Source organism: Loxodonta africana, chromosome 21 (genome assembly GCF_030014295.1).
Source record: "Loxodonta africana isolate mLoxAfr1 chromosome 21, mLoxAfr1.hap2, whole genome shotgun sequence".
Lineage (NCBI taxonomy): Eukaryota > Metazoa > Chordata > Mammalia > Proboscidea > Elephantidae > Loxodonta > Loxodonta africana.
This window is the reverse complement of record NC_087362.1, coordinates 18630349-18657430: the sequence shown is the minus strand read 5'-3', so window position 1 is coordinate 18657430 and position 27082 is coordinate 18630349. Positions and strand designations below refer to the sequence as shown.

Below are 27082 nucleotides of genomic sequence, written 5' to 3'. Positions count from 1 at the left end.
CTTTAAGATGGTAGTAAAAGCTTAGAGGACCATAGTATGGAGCTTATAGGTATTAACTGCTGAAGGGTACAGGTCATGGTACAAAGCCATTTTCCCAGCACAAAAGAAAGCAATAACAATATTTCTTGACTTGGGGACAGGATGGGGCATTGGGTAGAGACTAGACAGATAGGGAGGGACAAGAAAGAGATATAGGATGCGTATCCCCAGAGTGGGGTGTGACTCTGCCTCCTGAGTTGAAATTCTACTGGCTGGGTGTTGGGGTAGGGTAGTAGGGGAATGAGGCAGAAGGGACTGAGGACTTGTTTCTCTCTACACTCTTGCTGACTGTCCTGCAAGAATATGGGGAAGGAGGAAAAAGTAGAGTAAAAAGAGGACCTGAAACAGCCACCCCACTCTTAGTCTCCCTAATGTCCTTTCAGGAGACCCTAGTGGCATAGTTGTTAAGTGCTACAGCTGATAACCAAAAGGTCAACAGTTCAAATCCACAATGCTCTCCTTGGAAACTCTATGGGGCAGTCCTACTCTGTCCTATAGGGTCACTGTGAGTTGGAATCAGCTTGACAGCAATGGGTTTTTTTTTTTTTTTAATGTCCTTTCAGTGAGGGGCAAATTAGGAAAACAGCTCATAGCTTTCTGGTGGGGGAGGGGGATGGGAGGTGAGGAAGGCAGCAGAGAGTGAAGAATTGGCGAGAACAGCACTAGCCACTGCCAAGATGGGAGCCTGGTCGGCCAGGAACAGCCACCACACTACCTGAGAACAGGTGACGAGCTGTTTCAGTATCAAAGACAACAGCGATCAAGGCCAACACTTACGACCAAGGTGACATGGTGTCCCCAAGGAGGCCGATGAGGGCCAAAGAACAGAAAGCATGGGACTCAGACCCAGGTATTCTTCAGGAGAAAATGAGGGGGAATAGCCCTCATGGAGTTAAAATCCCGAATTGACCAAAGTATTACCTGAAAGAGACTGTTAAGCCTGAAGGGGGTCAATTATTTTAAAGCACCTAAATTAAGAGCTTTTCACTACCTCCTAAGCAAATTGAGTGTGATTATAGAGAAAGTTTCATTTTTATGCATCTGAGATGTCACTATGAATTCGAAACTTTCTACACACATCTGAGGAGTCCCTGGATGACGGAAGTGGTTTAAGTCCTGGCAATCCATTTCTGAAAGGTCACAGTTCTGAAAACCCTCTGGAGTGCAGTTCTACTCGGCAACACATGGGGTTGCCATGGTGTGGTTTGGGGTTGGGTTTATATACCTTTGAAATTCTTTCTCTTCCCTCTCTATGTCCCCAAAAGCTTCCCCATCACAGAGGCAGTCTTGCATCCCAAGAATTTGCCTACATTTTGGGGTGTGATTAGCAGGACTGGACCAGCACTACTTCGAACTTCCAGAAATCTAATTTGGGAAAGTATTCAGGAGAGAGAAACTGTTGGTGTCTTACTAGGTCACAAAAACATGGACATTGATAGCCTCGGTGTCATCTTAACAATCATAGTCAGTATCACGATGTCCCAACCTAAGAAAATATGACAAGCACTCCCTGATGGAGCAGAAGAAAAGCAGGATGCACAACCTAAATTCTAGTAAAAAGACCAGACTTAATGATCTGACTAAGACTGGAGAGACCCCAGACGACATGGTCCCCAGACTCTCTGTTAGCCCAAAATTAAAACCATTCCTGAAGCCAACTCTTCAGGCAAAGATTAGACTGGACTATAAGACAGAAAATGATACCCGTGAGGAGAGTGCTTCTTGGCTCAAGTAGACACGTGAGACTAACTGGGCAACTCCCGTCCGGAGGCGAGAAGAGAAGGCAGAGGGGGATAGGAGCTGGCTGAATGGACATGGGAAATACAAGGTCAAGAGAAGGAGTGTGCTGACACATTGTAGGGAGAACAACTAGGGTCACATAATAATGTGTCTATAAGTTTTTGTATGAGAAACTGATTTGAATTTTAAACTTTTACTTAAAGCACAATTAAAAAAAAAAAGTAAATACGTATATATATGACAAGTCACCTACTCCTCACTTATCAACCACCTCATTACCTGACATTTTGCATTTATTTACAACAATAGCAAAAAATGTACTGTCCAACTATTTTGCACATTGACTGTGTACATCTGGCAGTAAGGAACACAGGGATTCCTCACGGGGTCCCTGACTGGCAGCGGTCCCTGACCGGCAGACCCCATGTGCACCTATGAAAAAAAAAGGAGCTCATATTTCACCGCCTTTGGAGGGGAGAAGGTGCCAGGTGGGGCGGAGGGGGACAGGAGCAAGGCCCTGCCTGTTCAGTGTGCCCATAGGGGGCTGAGGCTGGTGTCCTGAAGGTGGGCTGCCTTGGGTCCTGAGGAAACAGGACCCCGGCATCCAGCCTCAGCTCCCAGCCCTAAAGGGTAGCAGGGACAGGCTAGGCTGTGATCAGAAGGAGCCCTGAGACCAGGCACTCGGATGCCGGGCCCACGTAACCTCAAGTCAGCTGACCAGCATCTGTGCAGCCCCTTACACTTTCTCAATGCCCCCTCCTGGGTTGTCACAGATGAAGGTGGGGCAAGCTACCTGGGCAGAGGTGGGATCAGCAGATGAGTGGCCAGTCGCAGCTGCAGTTTAAGGTCAAAGGCAGAGGCCGTGCCTGGCCATCATAGTCTCAGAGGAAGCTCTGGATTATTGATTCTTATAGACACATGGGGGTGGAGGGGAGCAGGGCTACCTAGTGAGAACCAGAGAAGTGCTTAGGCAAGGGGCCAGCAGGTGGATGCAGCACCCCAGCTATCTTGCCCACAGACAGGGAGGCCCCTACCCCTGACAAAGCCACCAAGGGCATTTTGGAGTCATTGAGGGGATAAGCCAGGGCCACTCATCCTGAAAATATGGTGAGGGGAGGAGAGGGAGGGGACCCTAGGGGTGGGAAGGGGGACAGTTCTTGGGCCACCCTGGCTCTGGAAGACTGGGTGGGCTTCCCCTGCTGGTGGTAGTGAGGGCCAGCTCTCCTGAGGTGTCATGGGGGGAAAGGATTGGTGGCAGGTGACCTCAGCAGGGGCCCTAGAGGACGTTCACAGTACAGGTGAGGGGGTGAGGTGATGTGGTCATCCTCCATTTTTGCATAACTACCTGTTCTTGGAACCTACCATGTCAATAAGTGAGGAGTGGGTGTAGTATACTGTCTAGGTCCCTGCATAGCACAAACTGTTAAGTGCTCAGCTACTAACTGAAAGGTTGACAGTTCAAACCTACGCAAGCACATTTTGAAAGAAAGGCCTGGCGATCTGCTTCTGAAAGGTCACAGTCAGGAAACTCCTATGGAACATCTCTACTCTGTAACACATGGGCCACTGTGACTTGGAATCAACTGGTGGTGTAATGTTTACTTTTTTCCTTCAATGTAACTGCAACCTTGGAAGCATAAAATTATAATGTAAACATTGGCTACGACTGCCCCTTTTAAATGGCATCCACAGTGATAAGACTACCTCATAAACACCACCCCTGTCTGGCCGGGTGCGCCTAGCAGGTGTTCAACCAGTCTGACTACTCTGCTCCTCTTTGTTAGGCCTCTGAATTATTTATCTCCTGATATGGGGTGAGAGGCTCAGACTGGTTCTCCAAGGGCCCTGGGGCTAAGTGCCCTTGTTTTCTTTCTTTGGAGTAATTTCACTTATTCCCCTCGCTGTACAAGGAAGCTGTACACCGGCCTACTGTAATAACTCATGAGTAACTGAAATAAAAGCATTTCAGAATCTATAGGTAAAAAGAGGATGTTCTTTAAGTTCTATTATAAATTAGGTGTAGCCTAAGTATTCAATGGAGAATAAATAAGAGATTGCTGGTTGTTTGGTTTGCTTGTCCTCAGAGAAAGGCTTGCTGGCTTGTGAGGGAGGTCAGAAAACACTTAGCTCCCTGGGATGGTAGTCTTCGTTCTAAATCCTTCCTTAAAAGAGCAGCTGAATTCCAGGCAATTTGCTTCCCTGTTATTGTGGCCCACTCGGGCCTGGCAAGATTTTAGCCATGGGCCATTTATAAGCCCTGTTGTTGTTACCTGCTGTCCAGTTGGCCTCTGACTCGTGGTGACCCTCTGCGTAACAGGATGGAACCCCAGGAGTCCTACCCCATAGCGTTCTACTCTCTGGATTTGAAGCTTGCTACATACATTCCTAAGCAATCTTTGTGAGCCTCAGGTCATCCAAGAAACTTCTTTATTTTTTTTATGTTAAAAATATCTTAAGATCTTCACACACATTAAAACCAGATATATTATCTTCATAATGCCTTATATTTTCATAAAAAATAGAATCTTGAAGTCAAAAATTCATTTATCAAAGCACCCATCTAGCTTGAAACCCCTCAATAGCACTCCCTAAATGCTGGCCATCCAATTCCTTATCTAAACATCTTTAGTGATATGAAACTCATTACTTCCCAGTATCTTTGGATTGCACTGATAGAAAGTCTTCCTCATATTGAAGGCTCCCTATAGGGTCACTATGAGTTAGAACCAGCTTGATGGCAACAGGTGTGGTATTTTTGAATCACCCCCACCCATCTGCCTTAGTTTTATCTCTTGACACTCCTCTACCATGTGAAAGCTCTTCAGATAATTTTTTTTATCATATCTCTATCTCCAAGGCTTCTCTTCACAGGCATCTTAGGCTGGGTTCTCTAGAGAAGCAAAACCAGCAAAGCATATAAATATATAGAGAGAGATTTATATCAAGGAAATGGCGCACAAGGTTGTAGAAGCTGTAATGTCCCAAGTCCATGGATTAAGACAGAGGCTTCTCCTGACTCACGTAGCTGCAGGGGCTGGCAAACCCAAGATGGCAGGTCAGAGAGCAGAGCTCTTGCTCACAGGCTGCGAAGATCGATGAATTCCAAGATCTGCAGGCAAGACCGCAGTAACCTGCTAGCTCAAGTCCCGAGAAGGGGAGGTCAGATGAACAGGAGCTAGCTGCAGGATCTAACACAGCCAAAAAGTCCTCAAGGTTTGCCAGAATGTCCACTTATTATCAACACTGGCTGCAGGCCCAAGGAAACTCCCTTTCAACTGATTGGCCACTCACAGCAGATCCCATCATGGAAGTGATCACGGTGTATCAAATCTCATCGTGGAAGTGATCACAACATCGTACAACTGCCAAACCACGGAGAATCATGTCTCAGCCAAGTTGATACACAACCTTAACCATCACAACAGGGCCAACTCCTACAGTTCCTGTTAACTTCCTTCATAGATCATGGGTCTGAGACTGTTTACCATCCTGGTCACTGTCTTCTAAACATGTTCCAACTAGTCAGGTGCCTGGTATGCTGTGGTGCTCATAGCTTGGCGCAGTGCTCAGCTGCGGCCTATCTAGTGCAGAGTGGAGGCAGAGGCTTTGTTCTAAATACTATTCATCTATTACCAGCAGACTGGAATTTAATTAGGTTTCTTGGCAACCACATTAAACTATGGCTTGTTTCTTAGCAGCGAGTATGTATTTGAGTAGTTGAATTTTTATAACCAAAAAACAGAGCCTGCCATTTAGCACTGATGGACTTTGTCTTGTTATATGGGCTTATTGGCTAGGACTTTCAAAGATCTTTTGGGATTCTGTTTTGGGCCTTGAATGTATTAGCATTTCACTTTAGTTTTGTGTCACTTGCAGATACAATAAGCTTATTTTCGGTTTTCAGCCAAACCATTGATTAAAAAAACCCTGTGCAGCACAAAGATCCAGGGTCCATGGCATGCAAATAAAAACCTTCCTCTAGATTAAAAAGGATTGCTTAATTAGCAGCCTTTGGCTAAGATCCTTCAACCAATTATTAACCTACCCAATTACCCTGTCCCTCAAACCCTCTGAAGGGGATCTTAGTCACTCTTACTGCAGCCCAGCAACTGAATCTCTTTTCTACTTGGGGGATTTATCTACCTCATGAGTCTTTTAGAAGGCAGAGACCACCTCCCACTCTGCCAGCCTCCTTTGAAGCTAGGTACGGGCATGTGACCTAGGCACCACCAATCAGAGGCATCCATGCTAAACTTTGACCCAGGAGCTAGTGATGGAAAGGAGTTGGGATTTTAAGGACTTTTTATCCTAGCAGAGAGTTTATACCATTTTGGGGGCAGCAGGTCTGTGGTGGCAGCAGTACAAGCAGTGGAGTTCGTGTCCAGTGTTGACAGCTGTCATGCCTCATAAGTCAGTTCTGTGATGTTGTATGTGGTTCTGATTTGTGGTCTCCAAGCCTGGTTATCTTACCCCTCGGGGTAGTATGTAAGCTGCCTCTACCCTTGAATAAATTCCTTTTCTGCTTAAACTAACTAGTATTTGTTTTTGTTGAAGATACCATTCTTCTCCACCTTATTCCCACTGTACCAGAGGGACCATGTCAGATTCCTTCTTGAAATGGAGACACCCGATATGAGATATCAGTCTCTTTTATGAGTTCACTAGCCTAACAATCCTGTCAGAAAAGGAGATGAAAATAGTCTGGCACAATTTGTTTTTAGTGACCCTATGTTGGCTCTTCATAATCAGGGCTTTCCTTTCTAAAAGCTCAAGAAATCATCTTCTAGTATTTTCTTCGAGATTCTTACCAAGCATCAATATCAGGGCCACTAATCTCTAGTGTATAGAATCTGTCTCCTTCCTCTTTTTTACAAATTAGAACTACATTTTTCCTATCTCTTATGGCTCTTTTATTTTTCCTGATCACTCAGAGATTATCCAGAAAGACTTCTCAATCCCATCTGCAAATGCTCTCAATATCCTGGGGTCCAATTCTTCTGACTAGGAAAAATTTTCTCTCATATTCCTCTCACATATATGATTTGCACTTACTAGTTTGAAGAAAATTCATCTTTAAGAAGACGGAAGTACAGCAAGAGTTGAGGAATTCCATGTCCTGTGCTGATTCTGAATACCACACCATCCAGTTTACACTCCTTAATATCTGCCCACATCTCTAAAGACAAAGACAAGGTGTAATCCATCTGTCCCCTTGCAATGTCAAACATCTGAAGAAAGGTCCATGCCATCAGGCTTAAATACACACCTCTGTTGTGGCTGAAGGCTAGATTGTGGGGGGTGGGACCATGCAAATAAGGTGTATGGAACACTAATTGAGGGGACTGATAATTTGGCTATACAGCTAGATGTAAAAGAGCAGTCAATCCCTGAGCAGAAAGGGACCTACCACCACCAAAAAAGAAGAGCTAGGAGTGAAGTGTGTCCATTGGACCTAGGATCCCTGGGCTAAGACCTCCTAGACCCAGGAGACAGAGAAAGAGAGAGAGCTGTAACATCAGAGACAGTGAGAGACAATGAGAAGCAGTGGCAGAGAAATGGTGGCAGCAGAGGCAGCCAAACCTGGAGACCAGCAGAAGACAGCCTGGTGGGCTTCCTGGCCCACAGAGCAAAGCAGTTACGGTGGGTGTGCGGCCCTACAGAGCGGGAGACCTGAGCACCTTCAGGCCGAAGCTTACTGGCAGAGTGGGTTGCTCTGGGCACTTATTGACAGAGCTGTAAGAGGTTTTTAACACTTGCTCAAGCAGAGGCTGAGGGGCGAGAAAGAGGCGTGCCTATGGGCACGGGCTGAGAAGAGGTTGTCCTGATGGAAGAACTGTGTCCTGAGCACACCTGAAACTGAATTGCAACCTGTTACTTCTCTAATAAACCCCATAATCGTATTGCCTGTGAATTCTGTGTGGCCATTGCAATGAATTATAGAACCCAGGAGAAAAGTAGAGAGTGCTGTGGGAGGGACGATTGGTGTCAGAATTGGTAAAAAAAAAAAAAAAAAAGTTGGAGGGTAGAGGCAGGTCTGATCTCCACTTCATAGGAATCGCCTTGGGCTGTTGATCTTGATTCTCCTTCCCCCTTATGAAGTTAAAGGAGGTCAGATGCCCCCGCCACACCATTTTTAAAAAAAAAAAAAAAAAATTTTTTTTTTACGTATGGTAAAAGATGTTTATTCTTGTAGTTTTAACACAACATGATATATTCAGTACTCATTCAATTGCTTTAACCGAATGTTTCATTTCTCTATTTGCCCGAACAAGTTTCTCTGAGATTGCTACTTCCTAGAGGGGAGTGCTTTCTCTAATTCTGTCCAGTTTTTAATTCCTGCGCAGCACCTTCCTCACATAAATGCTTTCTGAGAATTAAACTATTGAACTATGTATCAGGTGTCCTGGAAACACTAAGTGATTCAGGGACTTGGGGAATTAGGCTTTTTAAGGAATTCAAAGACACTATGATGCAAACTGAATCCCTGGGTGGTGCAAACAGGTAACACGCTCAGCTGCTAACCGAAAGGTTGGTGGTTTGAGTCCACCCAGAGGAGCTTCAGAAGAGAGGCCTGGTGATTTACTCCCCCAAAAATCAGCTACTGAAAACCCACAGTTCTACTCTGATACACATGGGAGCACGATAAGTCAGAATCAACTCGATAGCAACTGGGCTCCTTGGTAGAAATGAGATGATTGGTATTTCTTCTGCAGTAGAAATTAGATTCAACAAAGTGTTGGAAAGGAATTCCCCATACATCATGCCTAGGACCCCTTTTTCTTCTAAATCACCATTTAAATGACTTTTAGAAAATAATATGATAAAAATCTATACAAATCCTAATTGAGAAGCAATAGTGCCACTCACATGCCAAAAACTTTGAGGAATTTCTGTAACATGGAGTGTGGTCAAGACCAGAGAGAAAGAAGGACCAGCCAGTCCATGATCCATTGCATTAGAGGGAGAAGTTCTGCCTGAGAGGAGAAGCACTCCCCGTGGGAACCCACCAACCTCTCTGGTTTGGGCTAGGGTGGGGCAAGGTTTGAGATGAGGCCACTAAACAGTTGGAACAGGGCCAACTTGCTCCACTGTTGCTTCTTAGAAGTTTACTAGATGCCGAATCCCATTCCAGGGAAATGGCTCTGCAGTGTGGGGGCTTACATTTAAAGCAGATGGGATGAAGAACAAGTCAGGTTCCTCTTAGTTCTGGTTCCTGTGAGGGCAGTTGTATAGTTAGAGAAAGTCCATTGCCCTGGATAACTTCAGGTAGCCGTGACACACACGTGTGGTGGGGCGCCTTCTGAAAGCTGTGCCCTGCTAGAAATAAACTTTGTGTTATTTGTCCTCTCTAGTGATAGTCAAAGTGATATTTTTAGTGATAGTCAAAGAGGGACATCTTCCTTAAGAGAATAAGAGTTGGTCAAGGACTCACATTGTCTGGAGAAAAGGGGCAAGCTCACAAGATCCTTTGTGCTTTGAGGGTTTAAGAGGAGATCTACCCCCCCAACTAGGAAAGTCAATCTTTGAAGGCTGAGAATGTGGTGACCTTGGTCCACATAGTGGTGAGCTGGAAATAATCCCAAGCCAAGGGCTGCCTCCAGGGGCACCCTTCCCAAGGAAGAGAAAATGAATGGTGCTCTCCTCAGTTGTGCAAAGTTGTGTCCCAACTCCTAGGGCAGATTGATGCCCCTGAGATGGATGTGCTTATGATAATAGAGTTAATCACTAAGAGCTGTTACACCCTAGGTTTGGGCCTAGTAATGAGTGAGGTCCCTATAATCAAACCCCATTCTGGGGAGTCAATATTTCTAGACTGCTATGAAAGAGCTTTTCTCCAGACTGGATGGTGCGCCAGGGGCAGAGGATCCAAAACTCAGGGACAGACTCAACCCTATCCAGTCCTTTTCCAGTAAGAAGACCCAGCCACTCACAACTCCTTGGCTGACCATTGCTACTCTCTGCTACCCTATACCCATGTGCTGACAAGGAACCGAAGACGTTTGACTTGTTGGATCCCTCGGCCAATTTAGCTCCAATCGTTCTTCACTAAGATGAAGGTAATATAAATTGATCTTTAACTTGAAGGTTCCTGTTCAGTTAGAATGGAAAAGATAATGGTACAAACTCTGAGATATATTTCTGCAAGGGAAAATGCCTCTCTCCTGAATACCCTTGTCCACTACATGTGTTGGGGTCTTTGTCTAACTCTGGACTCTGGACACGACTAGCCAGTACTACAGCCTATTCAACCATCAGTTTCTTTCCGTCCTAATCACATACTGATATAGGATCAAGTCCACCTGGATGCACATCCCCAACCAAGCTACTAGAAAACTCCTGGATGGGTAAGCAAGAAGGGGTTGGAGCATTCAGAAAGACTGACATCTGAATTCTCTGCCATTATTAGAAGAGAGCTTTCTGGGGATGGGATGGGGCATGTTATTCCTCTAAGGAACCTTAAGGCCCAAAGAGTATGGCCTTTGGTAAAAACAACTATGTACCTACTCTCGGCCTTATCTGTAAGATGTCGAAGAAAAAATACAATAAATTCAAAAATGGCCCTTCACCCAATGGTTTGCAGTGGAGTCCACACCATTCTGGAGGAATACATCTTAATTTCTGTTACCAGTTACACATAGACCTCTCTTTTTAAGGATAAACAAAATCTCAGCAAACCACCAGGCATATGAAAAGATCAAACAGTGCTATGTAGACCAATCTGAGATATCACAGTAATTATCCCCTTTCAAAGAAACTGGAGAAATACTTTAAAAATGTTTAATTTCTATTCTTATTGAGTAATTACAAAAGAGACAAAGAGAATGTCCAAGGGGACCTCCCTCAGCCCCTCCCAGACTCCTGACACTTATCTGCAGGGGGAGAAGCAGAGCAGAGCTTGGGAGTGCTTGAGTTGTGGCAAGACTTTGCTTTAGAGCCCCCTACCCCCCAATCCCTTAGGCTGCCTAATGCTATAGTCAATGCCCTGTGACATCGCTGACTGTCCCTTTCTCTTTCAGGGTTGTGTCCTTCCTATTTCAGTACAGAAGGAACAGGTGGAAAGGACAAGCACAGGTCTTTAGGGGTGTCTTGAGTCATGTCAGCTAACATCTCCCTCAGGTCTCCAAGCCTATGGTAAAGCCAGCCCTTGAGGGTAGATTTCGTCCCTCAACATTTGCCCAAGGGAACATGCTCTGCAATTTGAGACCCACAAACCCATAATCTGAACTTGCTCTCTTTGAGGTTCAACAAATTCGGGGCTCCAGAAAAGGATTGTCCAGGTCCCAGGATGTTTCCTTTCCACAAGAGAGAAACACACACTAACAGCTCTGGGTACTTCTCCATTTCATCCTGTCAGTAAAGAAACATTTCTGTAAAGTCACCACAGGCTCTCGATCTTTAGAAATCACCAGCAGAGTTAATAGACATCACAAGCTCTGCAGAATCAACAACAATGTGTGTCTCTTTCCTCTCCATGGCCATATGCCCAGATTGAGAGATGTAGTATAAGAAGCAGAGAAAATGATTAGAGGTGGAAAAAAATCTCATAAAGGGAATGACTGGCCAAGATGTGGATCCAAATAGCAAATGCAGATGCTTGTAAGTGTTCACAGCAGTAGGCACTTGCCGAAATTGGTACTCATACCAGGGATGTAAGTTCTCTGCAGACAATTATATGAGCAGCACAGTAGGCAAGGGTGATATGTGACTGCTCTCCTAAATGATCTGTTCTTATTTTGCACGAGAAAGATCAATGTAGGGAAAACATTGTCATATTTCTACATCAAATATCCTGCTGTGTTTGATGAGATTTTTATATGATTTTAAAGACATCCTTCTCATATGTCAATTCCCATATGATCTACCAGCAGGATTTACACATCATTGCACAATTATGTTATAGAAAGAACATAGAGACTACAACCCTGATTAGCTCTACAAGATCTTTGTATTCCTTCCTGAAGAGAAATAGCATTTGTTTTCCACAGAGGAGGGAAAGGAGTCAGGATGGCTGCCAAGAACGTCTTGGTTTGGTTCCAAAGCATTCTGAGCAGAATCTCAAGTGTAGCATCCCATTCAGGGATTCAGTTAGATTGTCGGTGCTATGAGAAGAGATGGGGAAATATAAAGTTCTTTCTCAGTTCCTCTCACTGCTGCAATAGATATCGTTGACTTCTGCTTCTTGAAACTCTCCCCTCATCTGGCTTCTGTGATGCATGATTCATCCTACCCCTTTCTTCCTGTCTTTATAACCAAAAGAAAATGTTCTTTGATATTTTTCTTCATGCAGTTACATCCCTGTGAGTATCTCTAAAATGAAGGCATTGGTCCTTGGCTTGCCCTCCTACACAGGCCCTTTTTCCTTTAAAGCATTCAAAATCACCCAATTGATATTTCTCTGTCACTCCACTTGCATTTAAATTTCATGTTTTCGATTGCCTATAAGGTTTCCAGGAACCTTGGTGGCACAATGGTTAAAGCTCTTGGCTGCTAACTGGAAGGTCAGTGATTCAAACCCACTAGCCCATTTCGTGGGGAAAAATGTGGCATTCTGCCCCTGTAAAGACTCACAGCCTTGGAAACCCTATGGGGCAGTTCTACTGTGTCTTACAGGGTTGCTATGAGTCAGAATTAACTCAATGGGGAAAGGACCAAGATGGTGGCTTAGTCAGACACACCATACCATCCCCCCAAAAACAAAGACTCAAGAAACCTAGTGAAACAGATACAAATAACAAACCTGGAACCTTGAGCATCAAAACAAAGGATGAAGAATTAGATTGAACATCGGTTGGAAAGCAAAACCGAACAAAAACCATGAACAAGGTGAGTTACAGTTCAGAGGTGCCCTGCCAGCTGGCCCACGCATCATGACCATCTTGAGACAAAGTGAGCAATTACCCTGGGTAAGGAGCCCAAGAAGGCAACTTCACAGAATTTCCCATAAGAGAAACTGTATAGACAAACCCAGAGTGAAGCAAGGTGAGCAAGACAGAAACCGGATTTAAGAAAGGAAAGTACAGGAAGGAGGGCAAGAACTCCAAGGATTCTGGTGACCACAAGAAGGGAGCGAGCCAGGTACCAGAGAAAGGACTACCACCAGCAGCTATCCCTGACCAGTAGGCTCAGTGGGGCACATGGAGTAGTAGATCCATAGACTGTCAGCAGGAGGTCCCACAACAGACTAGACTCTTGGTAGTGTCCCCTCTCACATTTGGTTTAGGCAAGGTCCCAATTGCTGGCTGAAGCCAACAAGGAGTGCTCTGACATCCATGCCTGTTGACCAGAGGAGCACGCTCCCCTTTCCCACTCACCCTCCCAGTGATCAGCAGACTGAGGCTCCTCCACCTCTGCCACCCTACCCAGCAAGGGACCGTGATATGAGCTCCCACTTCCCCTCCAGCCCTGCTCTTCCTACAACTGGAGACTTGCATCCACCCTAACAGCCACTCCCACCACCACCTCGCCCTCCCAGTGACTGACAGCATGCACTCCTGCACTGCCAGACCGATGACTGGTGGTGGTGCATGCCTGCCCCACTCATCACACCTCCATATATCAAAACAACGGAAAATAAGAAAATCAGGACAAAATTAACAAATTTAATAAATAAATATACAAATAAATAAAATAATACCTTAATGCCTAGAAGACAGCAGGAAATAAATTTTATGAAGAAATAGGTTAAGATGGCTCAAACAAGACAGAAAAATAAAGGGAAACAAAACCAACCTGAGGAAGAAATGATAATAGAACTACCTGAGAAAGAATTCGAAAGACTTATATTTAGGAACCTCAAAGAGATCAAGGAAAACACAGAAAAAATCCTAGAAGAATTCAGGAAAATAATATAAGAAAAAAAATGACAGCCTCAATAGACAATTAGAAACCATACAAAAGCAACAATTAGAAATTCAGAAGATTAACAATTTTCTTAGGCTGGGTTCTGTAGAGAAGAAAAACTAGTAAAGAGTATAAATACATATATAAAAATATATATAGAGAGAGATTTATATCAAGGAAACAGCTCATGTGATTGTAGAGTCCAGAACATACCAAATCCACAGATCAGGATAGAGGCATCGCTCAATTCACGTAGCCGCAGGGGCTGGTGAACCCAAGATCAGTTGGTTGGAGAGCAGGGCTCCCACTCCCAGGCTGTGAAGATCAACGAATTCCAAGGTCTGCAGATAAGGTGATAGCTAAATTCCCAAGAGCTGGAGGTCAGATGAACAGGAGGCAGCTGCAGGATTCAGAGAAAGCAAAAAAGCCAGAACGTCTGCTTATATTAAGATGCAGGCCACACTCTCAAGGAAAATCCCTTTCAACTGATTGGCTACTCACAGCCCATTCCATTGTGGGAATGATCACATATAAACCCTGAGAATCATGGCCCAGCCAAGCTGGCACACAATCTTAACCATCACATGCTTAGTAAAGTAGATGGTCAGCGAAAAAGAGGAAGATCCTCCATGCGATAGATTGACACAGTGGCTGAAACAATGGGCTCAAACATAGCAACAGTCATGAGGATGGCACAGTGTTTTGTTCTGTTGTACAGTGTCACTATGAGTTGGAATCGATTCAATGTCTCCAAACAACAACAACTTGATATCCTATTTATTTTTCCTGATTCCACATTTTAACTACTTTTTTCTTCATTTTTGTTACATCTGTTCTTATAAGCCATCCTCAAACCTTTGCAAAATAAAATAGCATTTCTTCTGTATCTCTCACAATACCTACCATGGGGTTAACTAGACATACAGTGTGTTCTACACTCAGTAAATACATATCTTGTTTTGAAATACAGTAGGGCATGTGTGTGTGAATTTCAGGCAAACTAAAAATGTATTTCAGCCCTTTAAGAATCTGAATCTAATTGGACTCATTTCTGACCCCCCTCCGCACCCCCCAATTCAGCTGTGCTGTCTTTCATTATGTTCTAGTACCTTGATAAAGACTTGGTACCACTAAAACTAAAGCAGGAGAAGAGGCATCCCCCCCGCCACCTCCCCACTCACGCATGATGGCTTTTCAGATGGGAATTTAACCCTATGGGGCAGTTCTACTCTGTCTTACAGGGTTGCAATAAGTCGGAATTCATTCAGCAATGGGTTTTGTCTTCAGGTTTAGTTGAGGATAAACTGTTTCTAGATGAGAACATTTATTTGTGGAATATCCCACCAGATTCCAAGCTCCATTATCAACGAAAGAGAATGTGTGGTGGGGGAAAGGGTAGGGCAGAAATGGAGATACAGGGAAAGAGAGAGTGAGTGAGTGAGAGAGAGAGAAGGAAGAAAGGGGAGAAATAATAAAAAACATAAATTTTTGTTTTTTTTTTAAGGAAGAAAGAAAAAAGAATGCATTATCTAGCATAAGAAATCGTTCAGAATCAAAGGCTAAGACTCTGATTTAAAAATCTTTGAGACTTTTCTTCATGCCTAAGCCTCTGGGTGAATTTAGATTTTGAGCTTTGCTCATGCAAAGCACTGCTTTTGCAATACCCTCTTCTTGAAAGCCTCGCTCACTTCGGTTTTATTATAGGAGCTGACTGATAATATGCCAATCCCACACATCTGTCTCAGTGGGTAGATAAATCACAGGAAAGAAACATTTCAGCTTAAAGGGTAGAAATTCAAGCCCGGCATTGATTTCTGCAAGCATCACCACATCATAGAAATCCCACAATTGCTACTCAGTAAAACAAGCAGTGCTGGCTATATATGGAGACTGCTCTATCGCCATGGTGGTGGAGCATGAGCTGGAGGCAGGCGGCTTATCCTACCCCCTCATATCTCCCTGGATCTCTGGAATGCGGGAACGATTTCTTACTCCTTCCCTTAGACTTGTGTCCTTGCAACTTTCTATTTTGTGTGAACTCGGCTGCTTGGGTGGCATGAGGGCCAACATAACTTATGAGGTACCTACGTCTCAAATTATTCTCTGATGTCCATCTTTATTTACGGTGCACAGGGAGATTCAATAACCAAGGTGGTCCCATTTGATACAAAGTGGTTTAAAACCAGAAGTCTTTTCAGGCAAAAATCCCACGAGATTTGGCGGTGCTGTCATCTGGTATCTTCTTAAAACACAAAAAGGATTTTAACCCACAAAATTCCTCCCCGAAACCTTGGTAAGAAAGAGAAAAAGAAGTTACAAATTGAGACTGCAGGGGATGGCTGAATTAGCTGGTGTTTAAAGAGTGAGTTGGCGGCAAGTCATCAGTCTTAACTTTGTTTTTGCCTTCAGGGATTTTATTGAATGCGCTTTTGTGATATAATTTATAAGGAAATTGGTTTTACTCAAAAGGACGTTTTTGCTTTATGTCTTGTAGCACCCTTGAGTGCTTAAAAAAAGGAGAAGATAATTCCATTAAGCTTTCAATTTTCACTGACAAAAGCAATGAACTAGATGTGATTGGAAAGATAAGGCGCTGGCCTTCACTTGAACTGACCTTGCTCCAGGGGTCGGGGAATAAGAAGCATGGCCCTTGTTCCAGAAGCATCATTTCATGTTCTAATTAGAGGGCTAGGATTCCTTTTTTTTTTTTTTTTTTAACCCCAAACCTCGATCTGCTAAGAAATGTTCAAAATTAAGTTCACAGTAGGGCAATCATGTGATCATCATTCTAGCAGCTTTGGGAGTCATGTGTTTGTTCTGGTGATGCTTAGTGGACTAAAGGATGTGAATGTTAAAATTAAGACATGCACAGAAGAGACAAGACTTGAGGTTATGGGAATTATAGATCTCCCCGTTTCCATAGACATCCAGTCCATGCAACCAAACCAAAGGCTTCAGTAGAATCCCTCAGCTCTCTTCTTGAGTCTAATCTCTTACTTCATCTATTTTTTTTTTGGCGGAGGGGGTGGGATTATTCATAATTAATGAAATAATCTCTTCCGCTCAAAGTTAAAATGTTTTTCTATATCTGGGAGGATTTCTACCATAGTTATCAAGTTCTATGATCCTGAAGTTATAAGTTGGTATCTCCAAGTAAGAACCTGGCTGCAGTATAGCAATGCCATGTTGTTTTTGTGTGTTTTTCCTGTTTTGGGCAATCATTTAAAAATAGATTTTTATTTTCTAGAACTGTACATTCCAATATAGTAGCCACTAGCCACATGTGGCTGTTTGTACTTAAATTTAAATTAATTAAAATGAAATTAAATTTAAAATTCAGTTGCTCAGTTACAGTAGCCACATTTCAAGGCCTGAATAGCCACATGTGGCTAGCAGCTACCATATTGGACAGTACATATATAAAGCATTTCCATTGCCTTCCAGAGCAGGAGTTCTATTTAGCAGCCTTGTTCTAGAACATAAATATTTCATGAAGTTTATTTCTTTATTATGCTCTTGCTTATATATTCAGAATGCCCAAGTATTCAGACAGAAATTCAAATGTAATTTTTAAACTGCCATTAGACTGTTAGTTATCAATTGGTTGGTGTAATTTAATGACCAACTGGGTGCGGCAGACTGACCTCCTTCAATAGCAGGTCTATCAGAGGCTCCACCTTCAAAAATAATTGAATTACTCAAAAGGTAAACTTGAGAATCTGCAGAAAGAGCCAGAGAAGGCCTGTAGCCAGAGCGCAAGCAAGGACCTTAGGAATTTCACGTCTTCCCTGTTCAAACACTTGCTTTCTGCTTTGTGTGGGAGGTCTTGTTTTTTTTTTACTTGCCCTCTTGTTTACAGCAGCGCTATTGAGGGGGGGTGTAGCATTAAATCTAAAGGCTGCTTTTATCTGCATGAATCAGCAGGAGAGGGTGAGGTCTATGAGCCCAAACTTGCCAAGCAGATAGCCCTTCCTTTTGCTCTTTTATCTTCAAATGCCCAGATGATGAGCTACCTGTTGAATATGGGAGTCTATTTCCCTGAGATGATTAGGTAGCATGCTTGACTAGAACTGCTAACAACTCCTCTGGCACTCTCCATACCAGACACAGGAGTGACCTCATCGGCAGCTGCCTTGTTTTGGATGTTCTTAGGTGAGATTATAGTCTGGATAGCTGATGTTTTCCTTGATTTTGCACCGTGGAAGGAACCTCCTAGAGGATCTGCACCTTGGGAATACATGCAGAGGCCCCAACAGGACCTTCTCGTGGATCAAGACATGTATAATCTTATTTTGCAGTCTTTTTCATGGGATCCATTGCACTATAGAACAAATCAGTTCTCCACTGCCGAAAGTAATGATGGAGGAGTAAAAGCCAATCCTTTGTGAAAAATCAACCTCAGTGTTATCTTCTAATATGCTCTGTGCATTCATAAAGGGAGTGGAATTGTGGGATGGCTCTTCCAAATAGCATGTTTTTTTTTTTTGTCTCCTTCTGAACTCAGTAGTGAAATGATTAATCATGCTCACCAATGTGGGTATCCTTTGCTTTTTAACTTAATTTCAAAGGTTTCATTTTTCTAAAAATTATTAAAGCTTTTTTTTATTGTGGTGAAAGTATATACAGCCAAAGATATCCCATGCCAACAGTTTCTACGTGTACAGTTCAATGACATTGGTTACATTTTTTACATGGTGCTACCCATTCTTGCTTTTACCTCATTATTTCACCATTATCTTAAATTAAGCTCATTGCTCCCTAAGGTTCCCATCCAAATTTTCAAGTTGCCATTTTCAATTTGATCTCACACAGATAATTCTTTAAAAGAGCACAATACTCAAAGGAGATTGTCTTGGTTATCTAGTGCTGCTACAAGAGAAATACCACAAGTAGATGGTTTTAACAAAGAGAAGTTTATTCTCTCACAATCCAGTAGGCTAGAAGTCCAAATTCAGGAAGCCAGCTCCAGGGGAAGCCTTTCTCTTTCTGTTGGCTCTGGAGGAAGGTCCTTGTCCTCAGTCTGCCCTTGGTCTGGGAGCATCTCAGCACAGGAACCTCAGGTCCAAAGGATGAACTTTGCCCTCAGTGCTTCTTTCTTGGTGGCATGAGGTCCCCATGTCTCTTTGCTCACTTTCCTCTTTTATATCTCAAAAGAGATTGGCTCAAGACACTATCTAATCTTGTAGGTCTCATCAATATAACTGCCACTAATCCATCTCATTACATCATAGTGACAGGATTTACAACACGTAGGGAAATCACATCAGATTGGCAAAATGGTACACAATCATACAGTACTGGGAATCACGACCTGGCCTAGTGGACAGATATTTTGGGGGGACACAATTCAATCCATGACAGAGATGTACTCTACTCATTAAAACAAGCTATTTTTTTTTTTTTTTGTTAAAAGAAGACTTCAGGGGTTAGTTTTGGTTTAAGGTTTAAAGCTTATAGATTATCTAAGGGCAATAGCTTCAGGGGCTCATCTAGCCTTAATGGCTACGGAAACTAAAAATTATTTTTTAGTGTTTGTCTCTTCCGTTTCTCATTCTGTCTCTTCCGTTTCTCATTCCCTCTCTTCCAAATACATGGCTTCCAGAGAGGGCCAGGGGCTTTAATTTTCTGTAGCTTTTTCAAATGAGAATCTCACTTTCCTCAAGTAAGTTAGCCTCAGGTCCTATCTTTGATAGTATAGGCAACCACCATTTATTTCTTGTACAGGCAGTCCCCAACTTACAACGTATTCGAGTTACAACAAACTGCACGTATGAACATCCACTGTGTATTTTGTACATTTTATTGTTAGTAATATGTACTACATACAACTTTGCGGTGCATAATTTGCTTTTGTTATCATTCTCATGCCAACCCCCCAAAACAGAGATTGGATTTATAAAGATACTCATAAAAAAGGCAATAATAATTAAAATAAAAGTGAGGTATTCAACTTATGTCTGAACTGACTTATGGCAGAGTTGTGGGAACAAAGCCCCATTGTAAGTCAGGGACTGCCTATATATCCTTCCAGATATACAGGCTTACAGGTGCATTTTATATACTTTCCCTTACTTCTTACTAAATGGTAGCATACGCCTTTTTGTTTAACTATATATCCCAGGGAAGTCCCTGGGTAGTGCAAACAGTTAATGCGCTCAGCTGCTAACATAAAGTTTGGAGGTTCAAGTCCACCCAGAGGCTCCTTGGAAAGACTTGGAAATTTACTTCCAAAACATCAGTTATTGAAAACCCTGAGGAGCACTCTGACATACATGGGTCTGCCATGAGTTGGAATCAACAGCAACTGGTTTATATATCTCAGAGATGGTTCCACATTTCTTATAAAGAGCGTCCCTATTCTTTTTTATGGCTAATTAGTATTTGTTGTTGTTACTTGCCATCGAGTCAATTCCAACTCATGGTGAGCCCGTGTGCACAGAGTAGAACTGCTCCATGGGGTTTTCAAGGTTGTGATCTTTTGGAAGCAGATTGCCAGGCCTGTCTTCTGAGGGGCATCTGGGTGGGTTCAAACCTCCAACTAGGAATTGAGTGTTTAATCCTTTGTGACTCCAGAGACTCCTAGTTAGTATTTAGCAGCATTAAAAAAAAAAAAAAAAAAAAAAAAAAACCCGTTGCCATTGAGTCGATTCCGACTCATAGCGACACTATAGGTCAGAGTAGAACTGCCCCGTTGTTTCGAAGGAGTGCCTGGCAGACTTGAACTACCGACCTTTTGGTTAGCAGCCATATCGCTTAACCATTATGCCACCAGGGTTTCCATTTAGCGGCATAGACTTACTCTAACTAGTCCTCTATTGATGGACGTTTAAGTTCTTTAATATTTTGCTAGGTAAACAATACTGCAAGGAATATTACTGTCATTTTGTACTTGATGAATGTGTATCTGGGAGATAAATTCTTAGAAGATGGGTAAATACATTTGCAATTTTGTTATTTCTAGATTTCTCTCCCTCAAAGTTTGAACAAATTACATTCTCGTCAGCAAAATATTAAGGGCTCCTCATTTTGCCAACAGTGATTTCAATTTTTTTTTTTAATTTTCCATTCTCATAGGTGAAAAATATTTCATTGTTATAAATGATATCTGGAGATGAGTAGTTCAGGCTGGCATGAAGGCTTCAAGCTTGCCAGGGTCTCAGGTTCCTCCTTCCCTTCTCCTCCGCCATATTAGATGGCTTCCATCTTACAGGTCACTTTATGATTCAAGATAGTGCAGGAGTGTCAGCCATCCTGTCTACATGCAGACTGGAAGGGTGAAAAGCACAGTGGCCAGAGGGTATGTGCAGCCTCTTTTAAGAAGCCTTACCAAAAGTTTCCTTTAACACTTCAGAGTATACCTTGGCAAGAACTTAGTAACATGGCTGCATCTAACCTTAAGAGACTGGAAAATGCCGCTTTTTAACTCAGCACATTGTGCAGGCATCAGTTAATGATGGAGATGAAGAAAACGGATATTGCCATGAATCCTTGGGCATTTTCACTTCTGTTTTTGTTCTTACCCTTACTGATTTGTAGAAACTGTTTATATACAACGGACATTATCTCTTTGTCTGCTATAGAAGTTATAATTTTTTCTGTTACCTTCTTATGACTTTAATTACGGTGTTTTTATCAGATCTTTTTCTATAGTCAAATTTATTGTTTCCTTTAATGGCTTCTAAGTTTTGAGTCATACTTAGGAGGGCCTTCTCACTCAGCAGTCTCTCACAGTTTCTTCTAGTACTTTTATGAGAATTCAGACCTTGAAAGATTTGGCTCCAAGGTCTAAGACCTCTTGGAACCACATTTGTTATCTAAATTGCAAGGAATGGCAATGGCAGCTGGCTCACTGATTACCAGCAGGATAATTCCATTATCTTGGAAACTTAACAGTACCATTAAAGTGGTCTGACCCTGTAATAATAGTACTGAATGGTGGCTCAGATATTAATGTCAATGGCAGGTCCTTTCAACATGGTCACCAGGAGTCTAGATCACTGAAGAATAAGAATTTGCAATCAGTGCTTTTGAAACGGAAGTCTAGACAGCCAAGTCAGAAAGTTATTAATAAGAAATAAGAGAGAGAGAAAAAAAGTTCATCTGTAAACCAGAGAGGGGGCACTTTAAAATCGTCAAAGTTCACACTGGCTGATTACCACTCAAATAGCTCCTTCCTGCCTTGGGTGATAATTACTAACAAGGAGCAGAGCAAAGTCCTCTGGCATACCCATTACAGCCTGGAGTTCACAGGAATTAATAAAGGGTTGCTCCCCTTGCTAAGTCTAGACGTTGGCTAATCTCTTTTGTAAACATTCTCTCGTTTATTCTGGTATGTTGGCAAATTTTTTTATTGGGGGGTAGAGGAAGGAGTACTTTCAATAGGATGATACCTTGATAAGTACATAGTTTAACTGGATCAAAATACATTAAAAAAAATTTCACATGGCTTCATAAAATGAGCTTTCTAACTTAGTGTAACATCTATTAAAAGCAGCTTCCAAACTTGAATTCTAATGTCATTTATAGTTCTGGATTGAAATTATTCACCTTAAGGTACAAAAACACTGTTCTATTACCACAGTCTACAGCCATACCACCCTGAACGCGCCCGATTTCGTCTGATCTCAGAAGCTAAGCAGGGTCAGGCCTGGTTAGTACTTGGATAGGAGACCGCCTGGGAATACCAGGTGCCGTAGGCTTTGGAAACCTTGGTGGCATAGTGGTTGAGTGCTACAGCTGCTAACCAAAAGGTTAGCAGTTCAAATCCACCAGGCGGGTTGCTATGAGTCAGAACCAACTTGCTGGCAATAGGTTTTTATCATCATCACAGGAATAGACAAATAAACACAGAGCACTTGGAAACATCGCCTTCAATTTGTTCCTTCCATATCCAATTAGACCCAGTAAAGATACTCTCTGAATATACCCCAAGTGAGTGGAATGAAATATTTGAAACCAGAAGTGAAAAATAACGTCACACATTCTTCAAACAAAAAGGACATTATCTTCTTTGTTCTCCATCTTCACTCAGTGAGACAGACAGGGCAATACCAGGTAGAAACTAAGTAATAACTGACTTGCCCAGGGGTTATGAAGATAATTTTGGACAGAACTAGGACAAAGCCTAGAATTCTTGATTTTTTAAAAATTCTGACAATTTGATAGTAACCAAAAGTTAAATTGGAAAACTTTTTTTTTTTTTAAACATAACTTACAAGTTCCTTTTTGAAGTTAAGGTTTGTTGGCCTTTCATGGAAGCGTTATAATCATGGTGAGTCTAAAGATTATGTTCCCAAGGCTTGCAGAGATCTGGGGGTTATCCTATGGTCTCTATTTAGCCATACAGAGAGTACCAGATATAGGTCTGGTACTCCTTCTCTGGCTAAAGTGCAATCTCCAACCATTGCCAGGCTGTATTTGTAACTCTGAAGTGTTATACTGTACCTTGTGAGACTCCATAAACTTTAAAAAAAAGACTTTGAGATTCTTGGGAAACTAGGCAAATAAGCTTTGTTAGTTGTAAAGATATAATGCATCGTAACTACCAACCTGATTCTTGTAGACGTCTTCTGTTTGAGGTATATGAAGAGTTCTCTTTACAGAAATGAATAATACAATGAAATAGAAACTAATTCGAATGTCCCCAAGTTGGTTTGTTTTTTTAAAGCAAAATTTTAAGGATTGACACAAGGGACACATAGAGGTTGAACATCAAATTTTAATCTTGAACCTTTTACCCAGTCCTCAAATTATTAACATGAAAAGGCATGATAAACTGCAATTTTATCATTACTGTATCGCTGTGTAACAAACCCTTGTTACAAAATCTCCATCTACTGCCTCCAAAAAACCAATAGAAAACCCATACATTGTATTACCTATTGATCTATTAACAGATGAAATTTTAACCGACTTTACACCAGAAAACTATTAACAGAGGTACTTCAATCACATAGCTTAAGATATGGGGAAAAGACAGGTAAAAAATTATCTTAACCTGTAGTAGTCTTTTTACTTTTTATAAAATACACTAGTTTACCAAAATAAAGAATATTATGACACATTGGTGTCAACTTACACAGATGAAAGCTGCTGCCAGCTTTTTCCTAACTAAAGTTCATCTCACCAAACCTTTATATATTACATCAATGTCTGAGTTTTTTTTTTGTTTTTTTAAATTCAACACACAGGAACACAATGTACAGTTTTTGTAAAACAAAAACAAATGGTTTCTTTCGGAATGATTTCATTTTTAACCGCATATCTTGTTAAGACCATGAAACCTCTTGCTACGGCAAGAAGACCTTTCAGTTTATGTTTCTATTTCTCAGTTGTAATTCTTAAAAGTAAAAAAATGAAAAGGTTTTATTATTTTTTTCCCCCATGGGAAAACTGTGGCAACAATCTCTTTCGCTACCAGGCTGCTTTCCCTCCTTTTGCTGTTAGGACTACCCAAACCCATGGCCGCGTGGCACCACAAAGGAAAGTGGCGGATGAGGCCAACAACATCAAAGAATGGATATAAAAAGATATGCTCAGCTGGATCCTGCCACAAGTGTAAGATGTGGGCACACTGACTCTCCGTGCTGCAACCGTACAGTCACAGGAGCAGTGTCCTGGGTAAACTCAGCCTTTATGTCTGTCAGCTGAGAGGACATAAAAGACCACTTTCTCTAATGACTTGTGTAATGGCCAATGTATGCCTAAGACCAGAGAGGGAGTGAGTGCACTCAGAGACGTTGGTCTACAGTGGCTTTGGGGTGGGTAAGACCGTACTATTTATTTTACACCTCCTGTAATGGTCAATCCTGGGTGTGAACTAAGCTCAACCGGAAACTGCAATGAAGTAGACACACCATGCGCAGTCTACATTATTGTCGGAATCCAGTCATATATGCAAGATGGTGGAAGAGAATCACAACGGATGAATGTAAACTTTTCACAGTGTTTCGCACAGTCTTGGACCTTAACACGAGTGCATCACTTACCACCACTATCTGACAAATGTTTTATCGTGTCTGGGCATGCAGGTCACTGGGGGTAAGATGGGAGATAACATTTCATAGCCATTCTCAGACAAGTGAGCACGACAACTTCAATTTTCCCTAATTTCCAACCAATGAACTGCGCTGTTTCTGTTATAAAACTATATTTCTGAGTATTTTTATTCAAGGGTTGTGCTTTATCTAGTCGTCTTTATCACTTCACTGACTTCAGTCTATGAAAATTAAAAACTCACAAAATTAAATCGAGGACTAAATCTTACGGAGCGATTCCTGACTGAACCAGAAAGACAGGGAACCACTAACTTCTCTTCTGTCAAGTTTGTGTCTCCCCATCCCCAGGCTCTTATTGATACTGATTCAGTTGTATGTTTTGATTTCCCAAGAATATTACATTTCTTGGGGTATGTTTATTATTTAGAGAGGAAAAACAAATTAGAACACTGGCATTTCCGTCTTAAAGAAGCAAAATATAACACTGCGGGGGGGGGAGGGGAATGGGGGTAACGCATTCTATGCAAAAAGAATCTCTTGCTCTCAACAGGAGAGAATCCAGCTTCTCCTTAGCTATCATTTCATAAATTAATAATTTCTTAAAATCATAATCCAAAGAATTTATCTATTACAAGAAAAATTCAAGTTTAAAAAAGCAAATAAATTAGTTAAGCCTTGTAAACAATTGTCCATTCTATATATCTTTAGGACAACAACAATAACAAAGATTTCTCTGTATAGTCAATCAGACAGTACAAGGCACACCTTACACATCAGAATCCAGAGTGATAAGCCCACATATACAACTTCTTCGCTGTTCGCTGGTGTAACTGTGTTGGGGGGCACTGGAGTCACACACCAATCTTTTGCTCATCTCCTGATCACCTGGAAGTCCACAAATGTGCTCTTTCCGTGAAATAGATTTGTGCTGTTTTGTTGTGTGGTGTGACTTCACGCCTTCTTGATGTTAGTCCCCTCAGATGTTTTCCACAAAGCTTCCTGGGAAAAGGCCGGTTTTCCCGTTACGTTGTAATGTGCCCTTGAACCAGCCATCTTCTCGTTTTTTATGAACAAACACAATATCTCCTTCTTTAAGTTCAAGTTCTGCCTCACTCTGAGGAGGATAGGAAACCACCACCCTGTGCCTAAAAAGGAGAGAAATATTTCAATCGAGGGTATTGAAGTAGAGATAAAAATGGTGTACTATTAGTTTGCACAAGCCTTAAATATGAACACAACAAGACGTAGCATGAAATAGTTTAGAACGTTTGCAGGACAACTCAGAAAACACCCACCCTCTGTTTGGTAGAGACTTGGTATTAACAAAGACAGAGTCCAGATATGGGCAATGGGTCCACTTGACGACCCAAGCCGGTTTGTTTGAGTCACCTTTACAGAAAGAGCCATTTTTGTCCCCTCCCAGTGTTCATACATTGGCTGCAGGGAAGGAAAGCTTTGTTCCATTTCCCAGGAAGAGAAATATCTCCTTTAAGAAGAGAGGAGTGAATTTAATTGATTGGTGAGATTGGGAGAAGTAGCTGAGCAGGTGGGTTTAGCCCTCTCTGAACTGCCTGCCTACAAGCTGAGTGGGCTCTGCTCTGCCCCTGCTTCCACACTGTAAGCACAAAGGGGTCAGGGGTCGGGGCCAGGGGTCAGGCCTGCCTTCTAAGGTGGGTCTAGAAGTCCTTCTCTCTGAGGCCTCTACATTAGGACTTGACATGGGTGAGGCAGCAATTCTGAAAAAAGTTCATCTGCCCTACATACACAAATTCTCTCTCAGGAGGGGTGTTTCAAGGTCTAGGAGAGGGGAGGAGACTGTGTCCACAATTCATGCCAATACAACCAGTAATGAAGGTGACATTTTGATCTCCACTGATCTAACATCTTTGTCTGTTTCCCCACTGGTTCTCAACTTAGATATTAGTGAGGAGAGGTGTGATCAACTATCACCTTAGAACCCCAGAAACTTTGTTGGTTTAATATTATCTGTCTCCCTGCTTCCATGCTCTTTAGTTTTCCTAGGCAGAATTATGGGAGGTGACTTGTTTTATGCTCCATATCCTTTTATTCTTTTCTATTTTTCCAGTGCTATCACTCTTCTTTGCTTCTCTCTTGCTTTCCCAACCAAAGGAGGGAAAAAAGAGATGATGGGAAAATATGGTGTGTGGTACTCAACCTTCAAGATGGCCCCCAATGATCTTTGTCTGTCTCCTGATATTCTCATTCTTATGTAGTCTCCTCCCACAATGCATAGATATATACTGTGTGACCAAAAAAAATGGTGAAAATTACAGTGTGTCACTTCTGATGCTTGGCCATAAAAGACATTGTGTCTTCCACTTTACTTTGTCTTGAATCACTTGTTCTGGGGAAAATCAGCCACCATGTTGTAAGGATACTCGAGCATCTCCATAGAGAAGACTACTTAGTGAGGAATTAAGAATTCTTTCAAAAAGCGAGAACTA

General features: G+C 42.2%; 1 protein-coding gene and 1 pseudogene across 1 annotated transcript in view; one reads left to right on the top strand and one right to left on the bottom strand.

Annotated features, from left to right (window-relative positions):
• The first annotated feature begins 22200 nt into the window (after window positions 1-22200).
• On the top strand, window positions 22201-22319 carry LOC111752194 (5S ribosomal RNA; annotated as a pseudogene).
• Window positions 22320-22847: 528 nt separating this feature from the next.
• The window catches only part of SH3RF1 (SH3 domain containing ring finger 1), a 206222-nt gene continuing 201987 nt past the window's right edge, over window positions 22848-27082 (bottom strand). Inside the window, exon 11 of the mRNA XM_023554974.2 lies at window positions 22848-25762. Coding sequence (XP_023410742.2) covers window positions 25594-25762 — 169 coding nt within the window. The 3' untranslated portion in view covers window positions 22848-25593. The remainder of the gene's footprint in view (window positions 25763-27082) is intronic.